General features: G+C 42.0%; 1 protein-coding gene across 1 annotated transcript in view; it reads right to left on the bottom strand.

Annotated features, from left to right (window-relative positions):
- Window positions 1-18,994, bottom strand: part of ADAMTS17 (ADAM metallopeptidase with thrombospondin type 1 motif 17) — a 187,348-nt gene that overhangs the window by 71,555 nt on the left and 96,799 nt on the right. Inside the window, exons 10-13 of the mRNA XM_026856061.1 lie at window positions 14,127-14,228; window positions 12,320-12,465; window positions 6,988-7,154; window positions 4,185-4,312 (exon numbers count right to left, since the gene is read on the bottom strand). Of these exons, the coding sequence (XP_026711862.1) occupies window positions 4,185-4,312; window positions 6,988-7,154; window positions 12,320-12,465; window positions 14,127-14,228 (543 nt within the window). The remainder of the gene's footprint in view (window positions 1-4,184; window positions 4,313-6,987; window positions 7,155-12,319; window positions 12,466-14,126; window positions 14,229-18,994) is intronic.

Genomic DNA, 18,994 nt, shown 5'->3' with positions numbered 1-18,994 from the left:
GGATCAGACTGATGTTGTTCTCCAGCCTGCTACAGGTTTTCTGTCTCTGAAGAATCTCAGGAGAACAGAAATTCTCCTTACTGTGCATTTCAACAATAAAAGGTCCAAGACCTCTATACACATTGAACAAGGCATCTAGTTTGCTCAGAAGATGGTAAGGATAAGTGCATTTACCATTATTCTACAATGTTTCTTCTAAAGGCATAACTTTATAATGCTCCCTTCAATTTTTAAGACCAGCTCCTGAAGCTCTTATATAACTTTCATTTTGTCCTCATTCAGGCAAGCTTCTATCACTACCAAGAATGAAATGTTCAGCCTCAAAACCAATTCTAATAAATCAAGGGCAGAACAAAATTGAATGAAGACCTTATGATTTGTCTCAAAGACAAGGAATAAGATTATAAAAGTCTAGGTGACTTACGAACCCCTATGCTGAACTTAGGGCTGACTTTACTGTCTGGTGCTTCTATGCATGACCAAAGTATTAACCAAGTTTACTCACTCTAGCTGCCTTTGGGTGTAAGTGATAAATACAGGGATGTTGTTGCTTATGATGATTTTGCTTCAAGGAAAGTGAGGCTGACACCAAAAGGCTTCATTCACACTGCTTAGATTAGAGCTCAGCTCATGCCTTTAAAATGGAACTAATAAGTTCACAAAGTACAATCGAAGGAAAACAAAGCTTAGTGCCCAAATGCAGTTAGTGTATTTTGAGGATTCAGAGAATCTGTTCCTGCTTCCCTTCTCAAAACCTCCCTCTCTCCTTGCAAGAAATGGTTTTTTTTCTTTGTCATGTTCATCAACATTCGTTCATTGTACAACAATGATGCATGAGTTTCATTTAGGAGCATTTACTGCTGAAGGAAAAAGAGCTATTACGTTTCCTGGACTGGATGTTCACAGGCAATAGTTGCTGCTAATTTGTCTGTTATACTAAAAATGTGTCATTCCTGCCTTTGAGAGCCTTTAACTAGAACGATTACACAAGAAAATAAATAACAGTAATACCACTCTCTGATTTCAGCACTTATTCTCTTCTGCAGGACCCCTGCAATGCTTGTTGCCAGGCTTTGTCTGCACTGGATAAAGAAATAAGGAGAAGAGTAATTAAATAAATATGCCGATTAAATTGGTTTAATAGGCAGCTAGTTAGACAAGTATCTGCGGCAAATGGGGTACACAGTCACATATGGCAATTCTCAGCGCTAAACTGCATATAAGGCAGAAGAGTATTATAAATGAGTTCGCAAGCCTTTCAAATCTGCTCGGCTTGAATTGATCATTTTGCATTTTCTCTCAGCCAGATGCAAAGGGACTGAATGTTCTGCAGCTGTCATCACCTCTCTGCGCAGTTAAAGGCAGTTGCCCCCGACTTAGAGTGCAATTTGCTTTTCATGATGTACCTCCAAAGCTCTGTGATCATAAAGGTTTTCATTTGGAGGGGAGCTGGCTACTGCTCCTCACTGGGAGAAGAAAATGTACATTGCCATAATGCCTGATTTACCATTTGTGGCTGATCTGAATGTTTGGAGCAGTAAAGCTGGCCAGCCCAGCGTAATGGTCAATGGCACACAGCTGGAGGTGCACAGCTGGCTTTACTATGAAAGGTTATTAATGGATTTTTTAGAAAACAGGGAAAAATTAAGTACCTTGGGATGCACCATGCACCTGGCTCTACACAAAGCACTTTGTATTGAAGAGCATATAAAGAATCAAACTCGTGCTGGCTCCCCAGCAACTTGCTGTTCAGATTCTTCACCTGAATAAATTCAAAAGACTGAATTAAAAATGCCTCTTCAGCAGCACTTTGCAGGGAACAGTGGGAAGTGCTTCCTGCAGCAGTGCAAAATTCAATCCAGACAAAGATTTTTCACTTGTCACATTGCTATTAGTAAAGTTGCATTATGCGTTCAAAGCCTCTCTTATACCCAAGTGAACATTGTGTTCATCTATCTCTTTGCCCGGAAGGCTCAAAGCAATAAAAATTGCCAGTTCTTAATCACTGCTCAGAGAAATCGGAAAAAAATGCCAAATTCAGTGTGCCTTGTGCCCCCAGGGCAAACCAGCATGTCTCCAGTGAAGTTCGTGGAAGCAAAGGGTAATGCCAGAAAGCTGTTCTGGTGGATACAACAGGCTAGTTAATACTGAGAGGAGGAACTCCTAGAATGGGATACAGATCTAGATGAGCATAAACTTGGAGGGAGAACTGCCAGGAAGAATCCAGCACTGGCAAGGTTGCAGTAGCCAACTCAACTGTCTGGCACATCACTAACGTGTGCAGCAAACTTTGAACACATGCTACATGAGCAGGAGGCAGAAAAACCATCTGCTCTGTCGCAGTGTCCATGACAAATGACTCAAATCCAACTGCAACACATTGCTAGGAGCATCCATTCCAAATGACATCCTGTAATTTATGATCTTTAAATAAATATTTTTTCTCCCTTCCCTTGTCCAAACCTTAAATCTCCAGTTAGCATGGGTCTACACAACTGCACTAAATTTTCAAGTAATCTGAAATACCAGCTCTAAGAGATGGCCTCCCTAAGCATTCAATGTGCTGTGTTATGAACTGTCTCACTGCCCAGCAAACCATGAAGAGCTGTATTACAAAGATGTCCCACACCTTACTTTGGTTCCATATATAATTTGGCTACAGAGAAATAACCATCATTGCAACGGTTACAGGCCATCACACCTTCACTCCAGGAAAAGGGAATCAAATCCAAAGACTCTTGAAAAGAGTCCTCTGAATTTCCATTCTTGCTTTGTCTGACCAGAGGCAGCAGGAAACAAGCACCTTCAGGGTTTGGCCAGTTCATCCAGGGGCAACCAAGTGGACACCAACTGTCCCACTGCAGTACAGCAGAAGGAAGCCTACCCTACATTCCCTCTGGTTTGCTCTTTATGTGACCCAAGCAAGAAAATGCAGATGAGAGGCAAAAGAAAACTGGCTTGGGCTGCTCTGAGCTGCAGAACCTGTGCCTTTAAACCTATATACTCTACTGCATGGAGCTTTAAAGCCTAGTTTGTGAAAGGAAGGGAACATTTTTCTTACTGCAAGGGAAACAAACCTTTCAAACAGTTTTGATCAGTCACTACAGTAACTCACCTTGGTATTACATAGTAATACAATCAACAAAAACACAGAGCTGTGATCAGCTCTGGAACCCCCAGCGTAAGAAAGACATAGACCTGTCAGAGTGAGTCCAGAGGGGCCATGAAGATGCTCGGGGAGCTGGAGCACCTCCTGTATGAAGAAAGGCTGAGAGAGTTGGGGGAGTTCAGCTGGAGAAGAGAAGGCTCCAGGGAGACCTCAGAGTAGTCTCCCAGTACTTAAAGAGGCTACAGGAAAGGTGGGGAGGGACTCGTCATCAGGTGTGTAGGGATGAGGATAAGGAGTAACAGTTTTAAACTGAAAGAGGGTAGACTTAGGTTAGATATAAGGAAGAAATTCTTCCCTGTGAGGGTGGTGAGGCCCTGGCACAGGTTGCCCAGAGAAGCTGTGGCTGCCCCCTCCCTGGAAGGGTTCAAGGCCAAGTTGGACGGGGCTTTGAGCAACCTGGGATAGTCGAAGGTGTCCCTGCCCATGGCAGGGGGTTGGAACTATATGACCTTTAAGATGACCTTTCCTACCCAAACCATTCTATGATTCTATGAGAAATCACACAGGGGAAGCCACTAGCTCATTTCAACTGGTATTGAAAAGCTTCCTCAATATTTCTAGGCAGGAACCAAGTAGACCTGAAAAGCAGTATGATGCTGGCAATGAAACGCTTGTAACAGGATAGTGACAATTTGTAATCCAGTTTGTAGCATCAGTGTTTTTTCAGTGATTCCTCTAATAGCCAAAATGGAACAGTTAAGCAAGCCAGATTTCCACTCCCATCTGCTCCCTTCACAGAAGTGTCTTCCCACCCAAGCCATTTCATGACTACACACAAGCAAATGTGATCATTGAACATTCCCAGATGTTCAGTAACAATCTCATACCTTGAGCATTTATCATAATTCTCAGACCAAGAGACAGCACTTGCGATGGGTCTTATAAAACAGGGTTGCCCTCTCACCTCAGAGACAGCCTCCCAGCCACCCACATGGATGCCTGTTCTTCTGGGATACACACAGCTGCCCCAGACTACACATAACACTAAAAATAAAACAAGAGAAAGTTACTCCACCTGGCACTTGCCATGTACACAGAGGTCGGTCTCGTAAGGCCCACATGGAGTACCATCGAGGACTCTGTCTGTCACCAGCACAGGGGAATCCTTCCCCAAAGGAGAGCAGAAGAGCTCACATGGTTTATCTGGAAAAAGAAACGCAAAAGCAATTGCCTTTAGGAATAGCACAAACAAGTGTTTGAGGCGATGGTGATGCATTCTTTACATGAATGTATTTGGAAAGGTATCTACTGATAATCTCATCTTTGAAGAAACATGAGCCTTTTGACTTAGGCCTGTCATTTCCCCACTTTAAAATACCAATATTCAAAGGGTTACATTGATGAGATTGGTCTTTTAAGACACAGAAAACCACTTAGTCGGTACACTTCTATGTATCTGTTTGTGAATGGGAAGGTGTTTGTTACAGGGAACATTCAGCTGCCTGTCACTGTGTGAGTGTCTCGGATAAAATTCAGACTACAGCCAGTGATTTAAGAAGAACAAGTTCTCCAGCCCATTTCTACTCTTTATGGACTGACTTCTTGCATCAGTTTGCCAGTAAGAACACTTGTATACATGTCTCAAGCATTCCTGCATACATATTACCTACTATTTCCTTAAACTGGTATTTGCAGTCCTACAAACACTTCTGTCAGCATACTATGCTGCTAGAATATCTAGAGAATCATAGAATAATACCAGGTTGGAAGAGACCTCAAGGATCATCTGGTCCAACCTTTCTTGCCAAAACCAAGAAAGAACCCCCAAATTAATTTGAAATACATTGGTAATATTGCATTTTTCATCCATGCAAATGGCAATCATTATATATTTAGACCTCACTTTGGAAAAACTACTATTGTGTTTAGCTAGAGAAGCAGTTAAGCAAAAAAGCTTTTTCAAAGATTTGTGTTATTAACTGGCAGCCTACAGCAGATGTCAGGGTTTGCTGAATGAATTTGCCATTTGTTTAAGTAACAGATATTTAGTCAATGTAATGTTTTTCCTTTGGAGCTGACTGCTACTCACAGACTTCATCCAAGAGAAGAACCTATAGACATTGAAATGAAAACATGTTTTGTTCTGCAGAGTCAAGTACCTCCACTCATCAGACGTAAGAGAGAAAGTTTGCCAATACATAAAGCTAAGTGGCGTAGGTCTTTTCTAAGTTTTCAATGCAATCAAAAACCTGAAATCAGCTCACACCTCACTAATACATGTAAGTACAGTTCAAGCACAGTGGAGATTAGCTCATGGATGGTTTAGATCTGGGTCTATTTAAATGCTTCTGAGTGTGGTGCTTCAATATGCTGAAAAAAAGGTACTGGAGAACATTGCGTGGGTGCTTGAACATGCTTCAAGACACTGAGATGTGAAGCTGAGCTGCCCTCTGTCCATCTGTCTTGCTTGTCAGAGGAACTACAGACATATCCTGCAGATGTTCAAACTCCCTGCCTTGTGTCTGATGCAAAGCAATTTCACAGAGGCTGGATTTTGATTTTACTTGCAGAGTGAGCTGGGAAAGCTGTTGAAAGAGCAGCTTGTGCAGGAAACTGCTAGTCTGACCACCTCTGGACAGACTCTCTTTCTGCAGCTGAGAGGTCTGCAGCAGGGCAGGAGAGGTTTCTAATTTGCATTCATGGAAACTGGGGCAACATGGCTCAGGTGAGTGAGACTTTGCTAGATAGCAGGAACAACGCTGGCTGATATCTTTTAGCAATAGCTTGTTCAGTCTTCAGGTGGCCAAAAAATGGCATATTCCCTTTCTGTGGCTGAATAAAGTTCCCACTGCAATATGCTACTAATTCTGGCAGCACTGATCAGAGAAGATCACTGAATCATTCTGTTTTTTTTCTTTTCTATCCTATTTACAGGACGCTCAGCAACCCATAGTTCCTGACTGGAAATGAAGAAAGGAGTGGAACAGCTCACCCCTGGAAAAAACTGGGAGAGTCTTCCGTGACTGAAATTAGTCAGGGAAGTAGCTCTGCATTGTGTATTCACCCAGCAAAGCTATCTGGGGAGGGGAGAAGAGGGGAACAAGCAGCAAAACCAGCCTGTGTCCCGGGGCATCTGAAGCAATTGTGGTTTTGGAAGGTCTGCTATGGGAATTAAAATGCTGCCTGTACGCTCGTCTTGGCGTTGGACCTAATTTGTCAGTGCTAGCACAGGAAAGGGCTTATCCAAAGTCTGGTCTTCTGGTATCGGTTCCAACACCACCCTCCTCTGTTCAAGTATGTCTTCAAGATGACCAAATGAAACAAGCTTTGTCTGTTTTTCAGCAGAGTGCAGTGAAACATGTTTGTTCCTGCAGAAAGGACATCATTACGACCCTTTTGCATATCCCCCAACATCTGGTTGAATAGTAGATGAACAGCAAGATCCAGCAAAGCAAGCATTAAAGGGATGTAAGTAGGGTAGGGAATTACGCTGAAATGTCCAGAATTGACACACATCAAAAATGTCCCAGGGAATCTTACATTTTTTCAGTTTCAAATTAATTTGAACTTTCTAGTGTTTAATATCCCGTTTCCAAATACCTGCCGGTTCAGACTGGGAATCAAGGCACTTCTCTCCCAGCATTACAAAAAGATGAATAAAGAACTGACAACTCTGTATCTTCTGTTAAGAAGGCTGAAAGAACAGCAAGGCAGCACCAAGAACAACTAATTGTAATCAGTCTTTCAGCTGTAGCTAAGGGGAACATACTGTAGCCTTCTTACCAACAAATGGGAGTCTTGCTGATGAAATCAAGATGGGCTGAGAAGCTGCAGTGAAAGAACAGCAAGGAAGTACAGAGAAAGATGAAAAAACTTACCATCAACGATGACAGCTGTCAAAAGGCTTTTCTTCTTGTTGGTGTATCTGTCATGGGCCTGGCACTGCTGGTCCCTGAAGCTTGGCACACCTTTAGGGCAGGGTAAGTTCTCACACACAGTGTGTTCCACGCTGGCTCCCCGGCAGTTCTTCCCACCTGGCCCCGGGCTATCGTGGGAAAGACAAACCAGGGTCAGCTGGAACAGCACAGCATCTCACAGGCACATTTTCCCTGTCCAAGGCAACTCCTGAAATAGCAGGAAGGAGCCTTCCTTTCAGATGTTCCTTGTTGGAGGGCAAATCCTGCTCTCAGTGGCTTTGACATAAAATTATTCAAGCTCCATTCTGGATCTATAACTGGCTTATCATAACAGATGCTCTGGAGTACTTCTGAAGCACATTCTTTTGTAGTATCCCATACACAGATCAATAAATAGGAGCTGCCTACACACCGCACAGGTCAGAGAAGAGGTAATCTAAAATGGTATTCACCTGTGGGCACTAAGCAGCCTTCTTAGAAGATACAGAGTGCTTAACTGTTTGTATTCTGGTCACTAACCAAGGGATGTGACTAATTTTGCACTGCTGACCTGAATTTCTTCTTTGACTTCAACAGCAATTCATTCCTGTCCTAACCTATTTTCAGATGGAGCAGGCAAATGACAGAGAGAATGTGTGTGTGTGTGTGTGTGTGTGTGTGTGTGTGTACCAGCAGTTTCAGAAAAGGACTCAAAGTAAGGCACTCCCAAATTTTGGGTTCTCCCGTGACATCCGGCCTGAGTTCTGACTAATTTTTCCTGTGACCTGGGACAAGTTTCTTAACTGATGGTGACTTGTGAGGGAGAGGCTTTGGAAGGTGAACTGAGCATGACACCTAAAGTCTTAAGTATTATTTATATTTGCATATATATATAAAATATATATATATAATTTATATTTATATATAGTTCAGAAGATCATTTGTGGTTCCACAACAAATACTAAAATGAAGTATTTATATTCTTAATAGGGAACCTAGAGGCATCAAGGTGATGTTACTGTGCCTTGGATCACACCAAATACCCAAGGCAGAAGCAGGCAACCAAGCAGGCAACCCAGAACGTTTCACCTTTCTCCTCCCACCATTTGCTTTCCCCCTGCCTCAAACATTCTTAACAATGGGGACACAGCAAAGGTCTCTTCAGCACATGTCCTCTAAGGCTCTGTCTTCAGCAGTTTGAAATTAAAATAACATACTGTAAGTAGGGTGCCCAGACACAAATGTGTGCAGCAGATAATCTCCATCCATGAAAACCATGCCATTTTACACATCTATTTTTTAAACATGCAGGAAAGGCCCCTAATCCAACATCAGGATTAAGCACCTGCAAAATCTATTTATTCTTATTTATGATTCCCCAGAGAAGGAAATCTCAAACTCTCAACAACAACCTATATTTTCTTTACAAAACAAAACACTAATAAAAAACCCAAGTAAGCAAAAGACTTAGCCATCCTAACATAATTTCTTTAGCTACTTGCTGATACTCTCCTGAATTTGACACATAACTATCTCCCCAGCAAAGACTAATAGTCATGTTCTTACTTTTCTTTAACAGATGGCTATAAAAAGCAACTCCAGCCAAATTCCAGTTTTCAGTTGTATGACAGTCCATTCCTAAAGCTTCTACCCACCTCCCTCCCAGAAAAGCAATGAACATCAGGTTATATCACTCAACTAATTAGAAACCAAGGCCCTCATTGTATATCATTTATTTGTGGCAGTGAGCCTAGCAAGAGTTGCCCTGTTCTTTTACACGCTGGCTATAGGAATGGGTCTTTGATTTCCTACCTCTGATTGACATGATGAATTCAGCATTTGGTGCAACAAAACCATCCGATTTTGTGTAGAAGAGCTTTATGCCAAATTTCAGCCTATATCAAATTTTTACAGTGGCTCCATTAATCCCAGAGTGTTTTGTTTTGTTTTGTTTTGTTGTTAATGGAAATGCTGATCTCCAGTGATGCTGTAACAGACAGGATCATCAGAAGAACAAGCTGAACAAAAGCCTGCTTGCACTGCTAACACCTCTTCTCTGTCATGGGCACATGAAAGGCAGCAGATGTGCTGAGATCGATGCAGAAATCTTCTGGGAGGATTGTGTCTGCTGCCTTAGGCTGGAAGAGACAGACACTCAGTCCAGATGACTAGAAGCATGACGCAGGCTTCCTCCCACACGAACCCTGCTCTCACATAAAGACATCAGATACACGAACTTTGGTTCCAGGACCATCTCTTTGGCTACGGCAAAAGAAATGTAGCCATTGAACATAAGAGACTGTATGTTTGTGTGTACATGCACAGGAAAAAAAGAAAACCAACCCAAAAAAGCAAGCAGTCAGAATACCCGAAGAGTAACAGAGCGCTCTCTCTTGAGCACGTTATCAGGCTGATGCCCAGGGAACAGGAGACACAGCAGGACTGCTATGGACTGTGCTCATCAGCAGTTGCTTTGGCTTTAATCTTTAGATGTCATTAACTTCTGAGGGACTTTCTATGAGTTTGGCAATATAGACTGGAAGCAAGCAGCTCTTATTCTTGGTAATAATGGTCACTGGCAGTACTAAAATAATAACCAAATCCATTAGGAGACAGAGACTTCCTGAGCACCCACCACTCCTGGTCAGTGGGAGCTGCAGAAACCTAGTGCCTTTTGGCCTGCCCTCCTCTGCTCAGCCCTTCAGCAGTCTGACGTCTCTTCCATTTCTAACTAAGGAGTAAACCAGTCTACTCATGATGTAGTCTCTGTCAAAATTAAAGAATTGGAAGCACGCATCTCATCAGCCACAAAACAATAGATCATCCTACAGATCTGAGGGATGTTTCTACTCCCAGTAATCCAACAAAAAACAATATACACAACAAGGCTTCCCACCTCAGCTACCCTCTGTCCAACAGCATCCTATTTTATTTGGTAGTATGTTGCTGCTTTCTACTAGACTAGCTCCAGTAAAACATTAGTAGAATATACAGTCAAGGGGTTCAGCAACAAGCAGATAGACATGGACAGGCAGTCAGAGAAATGGAGAAGACACAGCTCTGCCATGCTCATTATGTTCTGCTCTGTTACTGTTTGGGTAGGGAATGCAGAATTACTGACAGTAATATTTTAATTAACTGACCTCAGTAATAGTATTTTAGTATTATAGGCTTCTTGGCATGTTTAAACAGGATACTGAGGGTTTTCATCATACAAGATGAAGTAAAACAGTAACAATCACTCTCCCTGTTCTCCCACAAATGGTTACCTAGCACTTGTTCATATACCTTTCCTCTGCTTCATTCCATTTTTGCGAATTCTTCCTTGTGTCCCTTCTACCTTTCCAGATGCTGAGGCCAAGACTTTGGGCATCATCTCTATCAGATTCTGCAAAAGGTCCCAAGCCCTGTAAAACATGGTCTCTAGCACTGCCGGGGTTTTCCAATAAACAGTGTAATTCAAGCCCGACACATGCCTGAAACAGTGACTACGTGAGATCTTCTAGTGGACAACTTCACGGCCATCTTCCACTGTATTTATGACAAGAGAATCCACCCACTAATGGAAGTCAAGAAATCAAAGCCCATTTATACTACCATGACCCTTTTATATGACAAGAGGCGACTGGAGGAGGGGTGAAGATCTCATTCTGATGTTCTGTTTAAGCCAGTGGTTTTCTCTTCAATCCCACTGAACAACAACAGTCCAAAGCCTAGACAAGAACACAAGGCAGCACAACTCAAAATTCTGCCCATGCAAACTGGCTCATGACACACTGCCTTACAACCGTGTGGAGGCAATGCATGCAAGTACTTGGAGAAATTACAGAGAGGAAAAACCAAATCAAACAGTGAAGCAACTGGTTTAAAAATACTGATAGTCCCACAGGCTCAAAAGTCAGCTGGCAGGAGTAGAGATTCCAGTTAAAAAAAAAAATAAATCCCAAGACCAAATATATATAAAATAAAAGATAAATCCCTTAGCCAATATTTTTGGACAGTGAATAAACCAGCTGCAGAAGTGGGCTGACGCCAGGAATTTGAAGCAAAAGAAGATCACGTGTGTATCCCCAGCCAAGAATGTATATGAGCAAGAGAATTTTAAAATCAGTGTGCAATCTTGGAGGGCGCATTTCCTGTAATTTAAGAAACGATGATGAATGGATTTAGGTTTGGTCAGCACTGTGGTTAAAGAGACTTTTTGTATCTGACAGCAAAGAAACCAGCTCAGTCCCTTGTTCAGGAAAATGAGCTGGTAAAAATCAAGCCTGGACATTACAGACATGCAATTGCAGTTCAGCGTTATTTAAGGAGAGGAATAAACAAAAATATCCCTTTCACATGAATACAGCTGAGCAGCAGCCAGCGTGTGCCTATCCATCATCTAGGCATGTCTTCAAAGTGACTATGTTGCTAGCCAGAATTTCAGCCCCTATTTAAAAAGAAATGTTTCCTGTGCTTTGTCTGTAGAGAGAACCTTGAAATGTGAATAAAGTTAGAGATACACAACTTGGAGGGCTGCTCTCAAGATTGTGAGCACCTTCACTCATCTCAGAAGTTATAATGCACAGAAACAGGGGTGGTCAGATAAATGGCCACCATGGTAACCTGTTCAGGCTTCCCCTAAGAAGAAAAGCCTTCCAGATGTGTCTCAGCTGACCTGAGGGATGAAGCATGGCACATGGGAGATAACAACACTTATATTTCTTCCTGAATTAGAAAAAAATCCAAGCCCAAGTAGAGACCATAGGCTTATTTGTAGTCACTAGGCAGGAGTTAAACAGCACCCACTGCACTCTGTGTACAGGAAAACTTTCCTTTTCATATGCAGCACATCCTGATGTACAGAGTATCCCCAGGTGCTTTACCAACACAGCTGTATGATACCATGACCACTGTCAGACACTCTATCGCTTCCCAAGCCTATAGCCAACACTTGCTGCCAAACTGATTTCTAAGACATATTGGCTCAGCTTCGTCTGTAGATCCAGATCAATTCTTCCTCATTCACTGCAGTGCTGGAGAGCAAACACAGCACCATTTCTTTCTGCCAAACTGCATGTTTTTAATTCAACTGTAGCTATGTTTGAATCAGGGCAATGGGCCACTTCAAATGGTAACACTTCAAGCCACTTCCACAGAACCTACTTCACTCCAAGTCACTCCAGGACTTTGACCTGGTCTTTGGTGCTTGTGAACAAGAAATCTCCATGTCCTCTGCACAGCTCTGCTGCCCCTTTCTTCACTGTACTCTTGCAGCAAGGACTGTCTAAGTGCTACATACAAAAAGAGATGTGAAGATGTGAAGACTTACGGGGGATTGTCGCATTTCCGCTGTCTGAATCGCACTCCTGTGCCACATGTCCGGCTGCACATGCTCCACTGACTCCACATGCTCCAGTCTCCATCAACATGCTCAGGAATGGGAGTTTTACTGACACATTCCCCAGCTCGACACCACTGAAATGCAATTGTGTTAGCACAGGCTGGAAAGAAGCCCTGATCTTGCAAATATTTCTGCACAGGTGGACATAAAAGGATGTCTGAGAGATTACAACAAGCCCTAGAGATTCAAGGCTTCAGTGAGATGGAGGCGGGAGAAGAAGAAAGGGAGGAGGTGAAACACGGAAATTTTTGTCACCCTCAATGAACCCCTGAAGGGAGTTCTGTCATTAAAAACAATAATCACAGAATTGAGCCACTTGCTTTATAAAGCAGATAATTATCTAAGTGCTAAGACTTAAAGCCACACTCTTCACAGAAACTGAGTCCAAGAAATTATACCCCAAAGCAATGTCTTCATCAACAGTATTCCCAGTATGTACAAAATAATTGAGGTATTTTGGACCTAACTTGGATAAAGCCCCAAACAACCTTTGATTCTAATAGAATTGACTGGCTCCTGACCAAGCAGCAAACTTGGCCTATTCTCCTGCTCTGTCCAGGATATGATAGAGTAAGCACTGCTAAGCAGTCTTACGAAAGAATCACCAGGACTCCTGTAGTTAGAAAAACATACATCTAAAAATCCTTTGTCTCAGTTTCCTTGTCATGCTTTCCAGGACACAGATTTCTTGCCATTGCTTATCTTAATTTGCAAGCAAAGAAAAGGTCTCTAATCTTTGATTTTAGCAACAAACTTTATAATTTTACCTTTTCTTACCTCCCCGACCATACAACACGCAAAAAATTTTAGAATCCAAAACCAGTAAGTAGGGGGCTGGCAGTTACCAAACCAGTCAAGTTCCTTCATAGCCTAACAAATTATCATCTGCACTGGGAGAATCAATCACATACATTTACATACCACATAACCACTTAGCACAGCCCAGCTCAGAGGTTAAACATGTTCACTTAAAGTAGTCAACTTCTGTTAGCACAGTAGGTCAGCTGGGAGGCAGCAACTGAGCCTCCATAACTCCCACCCTTGTGGCATTGAAGCCAGTTACTGGAATGGTGATTTTCACTGGAGGGAGATCCACTAATCTGAGAGTTTATTTTGTGTTTCTTATAACAGTATGGCTTAGCCATCTGAATATATACATACAGTACAGCAAACGATGCTTCAAAAGTAACTGAACATCACCTAATTTGAGCTCAACATGTTTTGAGCTACTTTTAGAAACTATAAGGTTTTTTAAGTAGCCCCTTTTTCTTTCCCCATCTTTCTCCACTCCCCAAGTGTCAGCCTAAATGCTCTCCACACTCGCTACCTCAGACATAGCCAAGAACACTACTACCACCTTAGCTACACTGAAGATTCACCTCACTCATGAAACAGCACCAGCAGCAACGAATGAGGTGACAGGAGCGAGCTACTACCTAACATGACTCACAGGGTACTCAGACTGTGCACTTCAAGTGAGGCATGGGGTCTTCCTGCACCATTTGTAGAATGCCTAGACCACCAGGACTTGACTACTGAGGTCTCCAGGGGCTACTGAAATACACATAACATAAAATCAGAGAGACTTAACCCAATCCAGCTGTTAATTGAGAAGTTTCTATAACAGAATCAGTATAAAATATGGGTTTATGGTAAATACTGAACATCTTGGAAACATTATTTCACAGACAATGCTAGAAAAAACAAAGTGATTGCTACTGAGCATTTTGATTACCTTGTCTGCGCCACATTCAGTGCCATCCAGTGGCGGGTCCAACTTCGTTTTACAGGATGTATCTCCTTCCACCAGGCACCAGAGCCCAGCACACATCAAATGCTGTAATCACAAAGCAATGAGGTGCAGTTATTACTTTTGGAGATGTCAGCTATCATTATGGGATACACTTCAAAGCTCAGGCAGTCTTTCTCAAGTGAATCCAGAGGCATCTAGTTGGTTTGGGAGCAATTATTTTTTGAGGATAGATTGGCATTAAGTGGTTAGGCTGGAAACATAAAAGTGATTGATAGATGCCACTGTCAGGAACAAAACCCACCCCAAACACGTAGTGTATTATTTAAGCAGATTTCTTTTCATAATAATAAACCTGGTCCATTAAAAAAGAATCCTATTTGGGAAGCCAATATGGGTGCTTTGGAACCATGCCACATGCTTAGATGTCCAAGCTGCTTAATTACTTCTATTTTTTAAGAAGATACTTAAGTAACAGAGTCAGCCCTGCTAGACCTGGTTGTAGCTATAATCAGACAGCAATGCCCCTTGGGAGAAGAAGATCTTAAGGTGGAATGAGAAAGAGGAAAGGATTTCATGGTGCAGAGGAGAAGCCTGGTGACAGGCAGGGGCAAAGTTAGTGAAGTTTTGGTGGTGAGAAGTAGCTGCTAGAGATCAATGTGCTAGAGAAGGTGAGAAGTGAGATGTGAGGGCAAGGGCAGCAAGAGGTACAGCACAACTCGCTACCAGACTTAAAACACATTCCGGGTATCATTACTCAACACTGCTGCTCTTCTCAGCCAAGTGTGTGTTGCAGGGATATTAATGCTGACCACACTTGCGTGATCTGTCAGATCAATACATTTTCAGAATTTGAGAAAAAGAACCAGGAAAAGGGCCTTTACATTGTTAACATTTTCCACAGCATCCACCGTGCCTTGCATTCCATGAAAGTGGATGATTTCAATACATTGCTACAGATCTGAATACCAAAAAAAGAAAAAGAAGAGTTACATTTCTTTCCACTATTGTTCACGTTTCAATGTAATGGTAAAAAGATGAGAAGCCTGACTCTAGTGCCAGCTGGTCTTGTCAAGATTTATTGCACCTCATTAAATAGTTGAGTCAACACGCTTCAACCTTATGGTTCTTTCACAATGTAATGTAAGAGACTGTGGGTGCATGTGTGTTTTATGTACATGCATGTTGGTATGTCTATATAAAATAGATCGGTATGGCAGAGGGTGCAGACGAGATAAATCCAAATACCAAGAGTGATGATGTAGAACATTCTGAAACAAATAGTTATCACAGCAGTATCTGCATCCTGTTTTATTTCCACATTTCTCTCTGGAAAGAGGATTTTGCACTATTTAAACCAAAAGAACATTCATAAAAACTAGAAGCAGACGGCACAGTTAAGCAACATCTGTATTAACCACAACACAAAGTCATCGTCAAACAAACAACAGCAAATACACTAGGGAAACCTAAATCAGTGAATTTTCAAGGCATTTTCCCCAAACTAATAGAGCATATGGGAAAATATCAGACTTTAGTAATTTTGACTAAATGACTGTGACTAATTAGTGGTTTACCCACAGCTCTGAAAGCACTTAAGCACCAATTAGCCATAAGGGCATCACATGCTGTTTTACAAATAGGTATACTGAGGCAGAAGAATTGACAAGCCAGAGATTTCAGAGCTTACTGAGAAATCAATTGTTCCACACTGCAATGCCCAGATTCTCAAACCCTCACCTTTCCTGGAGAGTTCTAAAATAAAAAAGTTCATCAATTAACCGTCTGCAAGTGTTACAGAAAAAAACACTAGGCAATAAACCACTTAAATTGAAAAGGCTTTTCCCTGAAATGCCAAACTTACAGCTCAACTAGGAAACAAGATGATGCTTGTTTCCTAGTTGTAAAGCTACAGCACCCTTGCGTGTCTTAACTCCTTGAGATCTGAAGGTGATGGGTTAGTCTTTATATTAAGTCTACCATATGGACGATTAGAAAGGATTCACAAGCAGTTAAGATATGTTAAAAGCATGTCACACAACTAAGTGGAAGGTATCATAGGAGGTTCTAGCCACAGAAGCAGGGCATGCCACATCTAGCTACAGGGCACAATTAAATGCACTCTATGAACATGACATACTTGTTAAACTCTAACAGCTTCTTTGTCATTACAAATAATTTTATTGGTGACCTATAAATGTTGCTACTGTTAAGTCAAATTCAGGAATTAATTGACAGTCTGGACTCTCTCTTCTCCCTTGGTGACTGTGGGCAGTGATCTTCTGAAAGCACCACCAGCAATGCCTCCTTTCAAACTGTGGTTGGGGAATACCGATGTGTAAAATGAAGGGAAGCTTCAGAGATGAAGGGTGCAGATAGCAAGTATTTCTACTTTGCTAGGCTTCAGCCTCTCTCTAACATATAACCACAAAGCTTCAGAGCAGAATGTGATGAGAAACCCTTCAGCCTCATCTCCTGAATGACCCAGACAGGAATTTTGCCCAGTGGTTTCAGAAGGAAACCCTCTGCTTCTGCTTTCTGTCAGAAAGACATCCTGGGTGAAGATGCAATGGAATTCACTACATCCCTAAAGTTGTTCTAGACACACATGAGCACCGTGCTAAATATCTGTGCATTATGCAAGGCCAGTATTTGTTAAGCTTCAGCTTCAAGTCCCTGGATTGTAAACTGCATGTAAATCAGTCAGGGTTAAATTCTCCTCTTTGATGTAAAACTGGGAGGAGGAAGGGGGTGTGGTGAAAAGAGAAAGCCATAAAAATGAAGCAGCTTTTTGTACAATTTTGGTTGCCAGCCAGAATTCCTCCACAGCCCACAAGCATGTGGAAGGTGATAAAGCCAGCTAACAGGCCCAGGTAGGAGCCATGGCCTGGGGGAAGCAATGGGCACAGATAACCTCCACAGGTGTGTCTGTACCAGCAGAAGTACAGAACTGAGCCCAGCCTATGGACACAGAGAGTGCTGATATGCACATACATGTGTGCATGTGTAGATGTCCACGTATATGTATATGTTAGTGCCTATATATACATGTATACACATTCATGCACACACAGAGGGAGATAAATAAAGGAAAAATCTCTTAGCAACACCAACCTTCCTGAAATTTCCCATCTTTGAGGTACAGAAAACATAGGATTTTTATAGTATCCTTGTGCTTGATACAGAATACTAAATGCAAAGCATATTTCAGGAAACAGTTACAGAAAAATCTGGTAACTGTGCTTCAGCTCTGTGTTCTAGTGCCATACCACTACAAAGCTCAAACGCTCCTTAGTGCAGTCCCCTGTATTTAATACAGCATTCAGATACCCCAGCAAAGATTAAACCATCAGCTTTGGTATTGTGTGTTCCCAAGATGTTTTATCATGTTAATAGCTCATTTCAAAAGAGATCATATAACCTCCTCAGCTACAATAGAAACCCAAACAAAAATCCCCATTAAACAGTCCTATAGCTAACCATTCACAGTGACTGACTTTTTAATAGTTAAATAGCCAGCTTTGTGGGGAAATATCAAAGTGAGAAATGGCAGGACTTGAAAGGAAGTTGCTTGTATATGAGTGGCAGTTCAGAGCTTATACTGATATAGAAGAAGCCATCAAAAGAGCTGTATTACTGCTAATTGTAAATTCAGCAACCAGCTTTTAGACAGCAGGTCTCTGCCTGCAAAGTCTTCCCTGCAGCATTCAAAAAGTGCCAGTTAGGATTTTCCAATGATAGGTATTTTTCACTGGAAAAATATTGATTTGTTGAAACTGTCTGTAGGGAAAGGTCATCTTTGGATCAGCTCCCAGTCTGAAATATATCCAAGAGCAAACCAAAATTTTAAAGAAGTGGGATGGTTGTTGAAAAGTCATATTTCAATAAAAATTTAATTTTTTTTCTTTTTTAATTGAAATGCTTGTTTACCCGAACCACTAAGGAATTTATACAGACAGAAAATAAAATTTAAAAATCGAAATAAATGCAATTTTTATAAAGGTACAAATTTTGGACTCTCAAAAACTCATGGAAGATAGGAAAACTTGTCTGCACAGCTGTTAGAAACCACTCCTGAGAGAGGTCACAGTCCGGAAACTCCCAAGCTAGGAGATATCTGCTCGGCAGGTGAACAACGCTTCCAATTACAGGTATTATAATGGCATCTGTTTGAGAAAGGGGCCTTACTGTTTTCTCTTCCTCAAAGGACTTGCAGTCTAAACAGACTCCTGGGAGCTTGGAGATAAAGGAAGCTTTATCCCTCTGTTAAAGGTGGGAAGATGAGGAAAAGAAAGGGATTAACTGTCTTGCTGAAAGTCTGCTGGGACACAAGCACAAACGCTGCTCAGAGTCTGCAGTCCTGTGCTCAGTGTCACAGCCACAGGCTCACCCTGCCTGCTCTAGCTAAACTTCAGGGTAAAACCAGAAACAACTCTGGGATAGTCCCAGGAACATGTCTGGCTATGGGCCTCCCCACCTTTCACAGCTTTTCATACTTTTTCACATCACATACTGTTTCTGAAGTCGGTGTTTACCTTACATGTAACTCCATCCCACATGTGTGCCAGCACAGACTCGCAGCGTGTGAAGCGCTACGACCACTCACATGCGGCTCTAGGGAAGCAATCTATTTTAGATTATTTAATTCAGTGCTGCAGCTGGAAATGAGCAGAAGCCAGAATTGGTTCAGCCAGCTCTTTGCCCACAGGCAGTAAGTCTAGAATCTGCTAGTTTCTGGGCTAGCTTTGCATCACCACTCTTACTACAATCAGCGTGATTCTGCCCAGTGACCTCATGTGGTCTCAGTGAGAAGAAAGGGCTCACAATACATCCCTGTCTCAAAGCCTCAGATT

This window comes from Athene cunicularia (genome assembly GCF_003259725.1).
Source record: "Athene cunicularia isolate RWA chromosome 10 unlocalized genomic scaffold, athCun1 chr10_part1, whole genome shotgun sequence".
Classification (NCBI taxonomy): domain Eukaryota; kingdom Metazoa; phylum Chordata; class Aves; order Strigiformes; family Strigidae; genus Athene; species Athene cunicularia.
The sequence above is the reverse complement of the archived record's forward strand: the minus strand, read 5'-3'. Positions and strand labels throughout refer to the sequence as shown.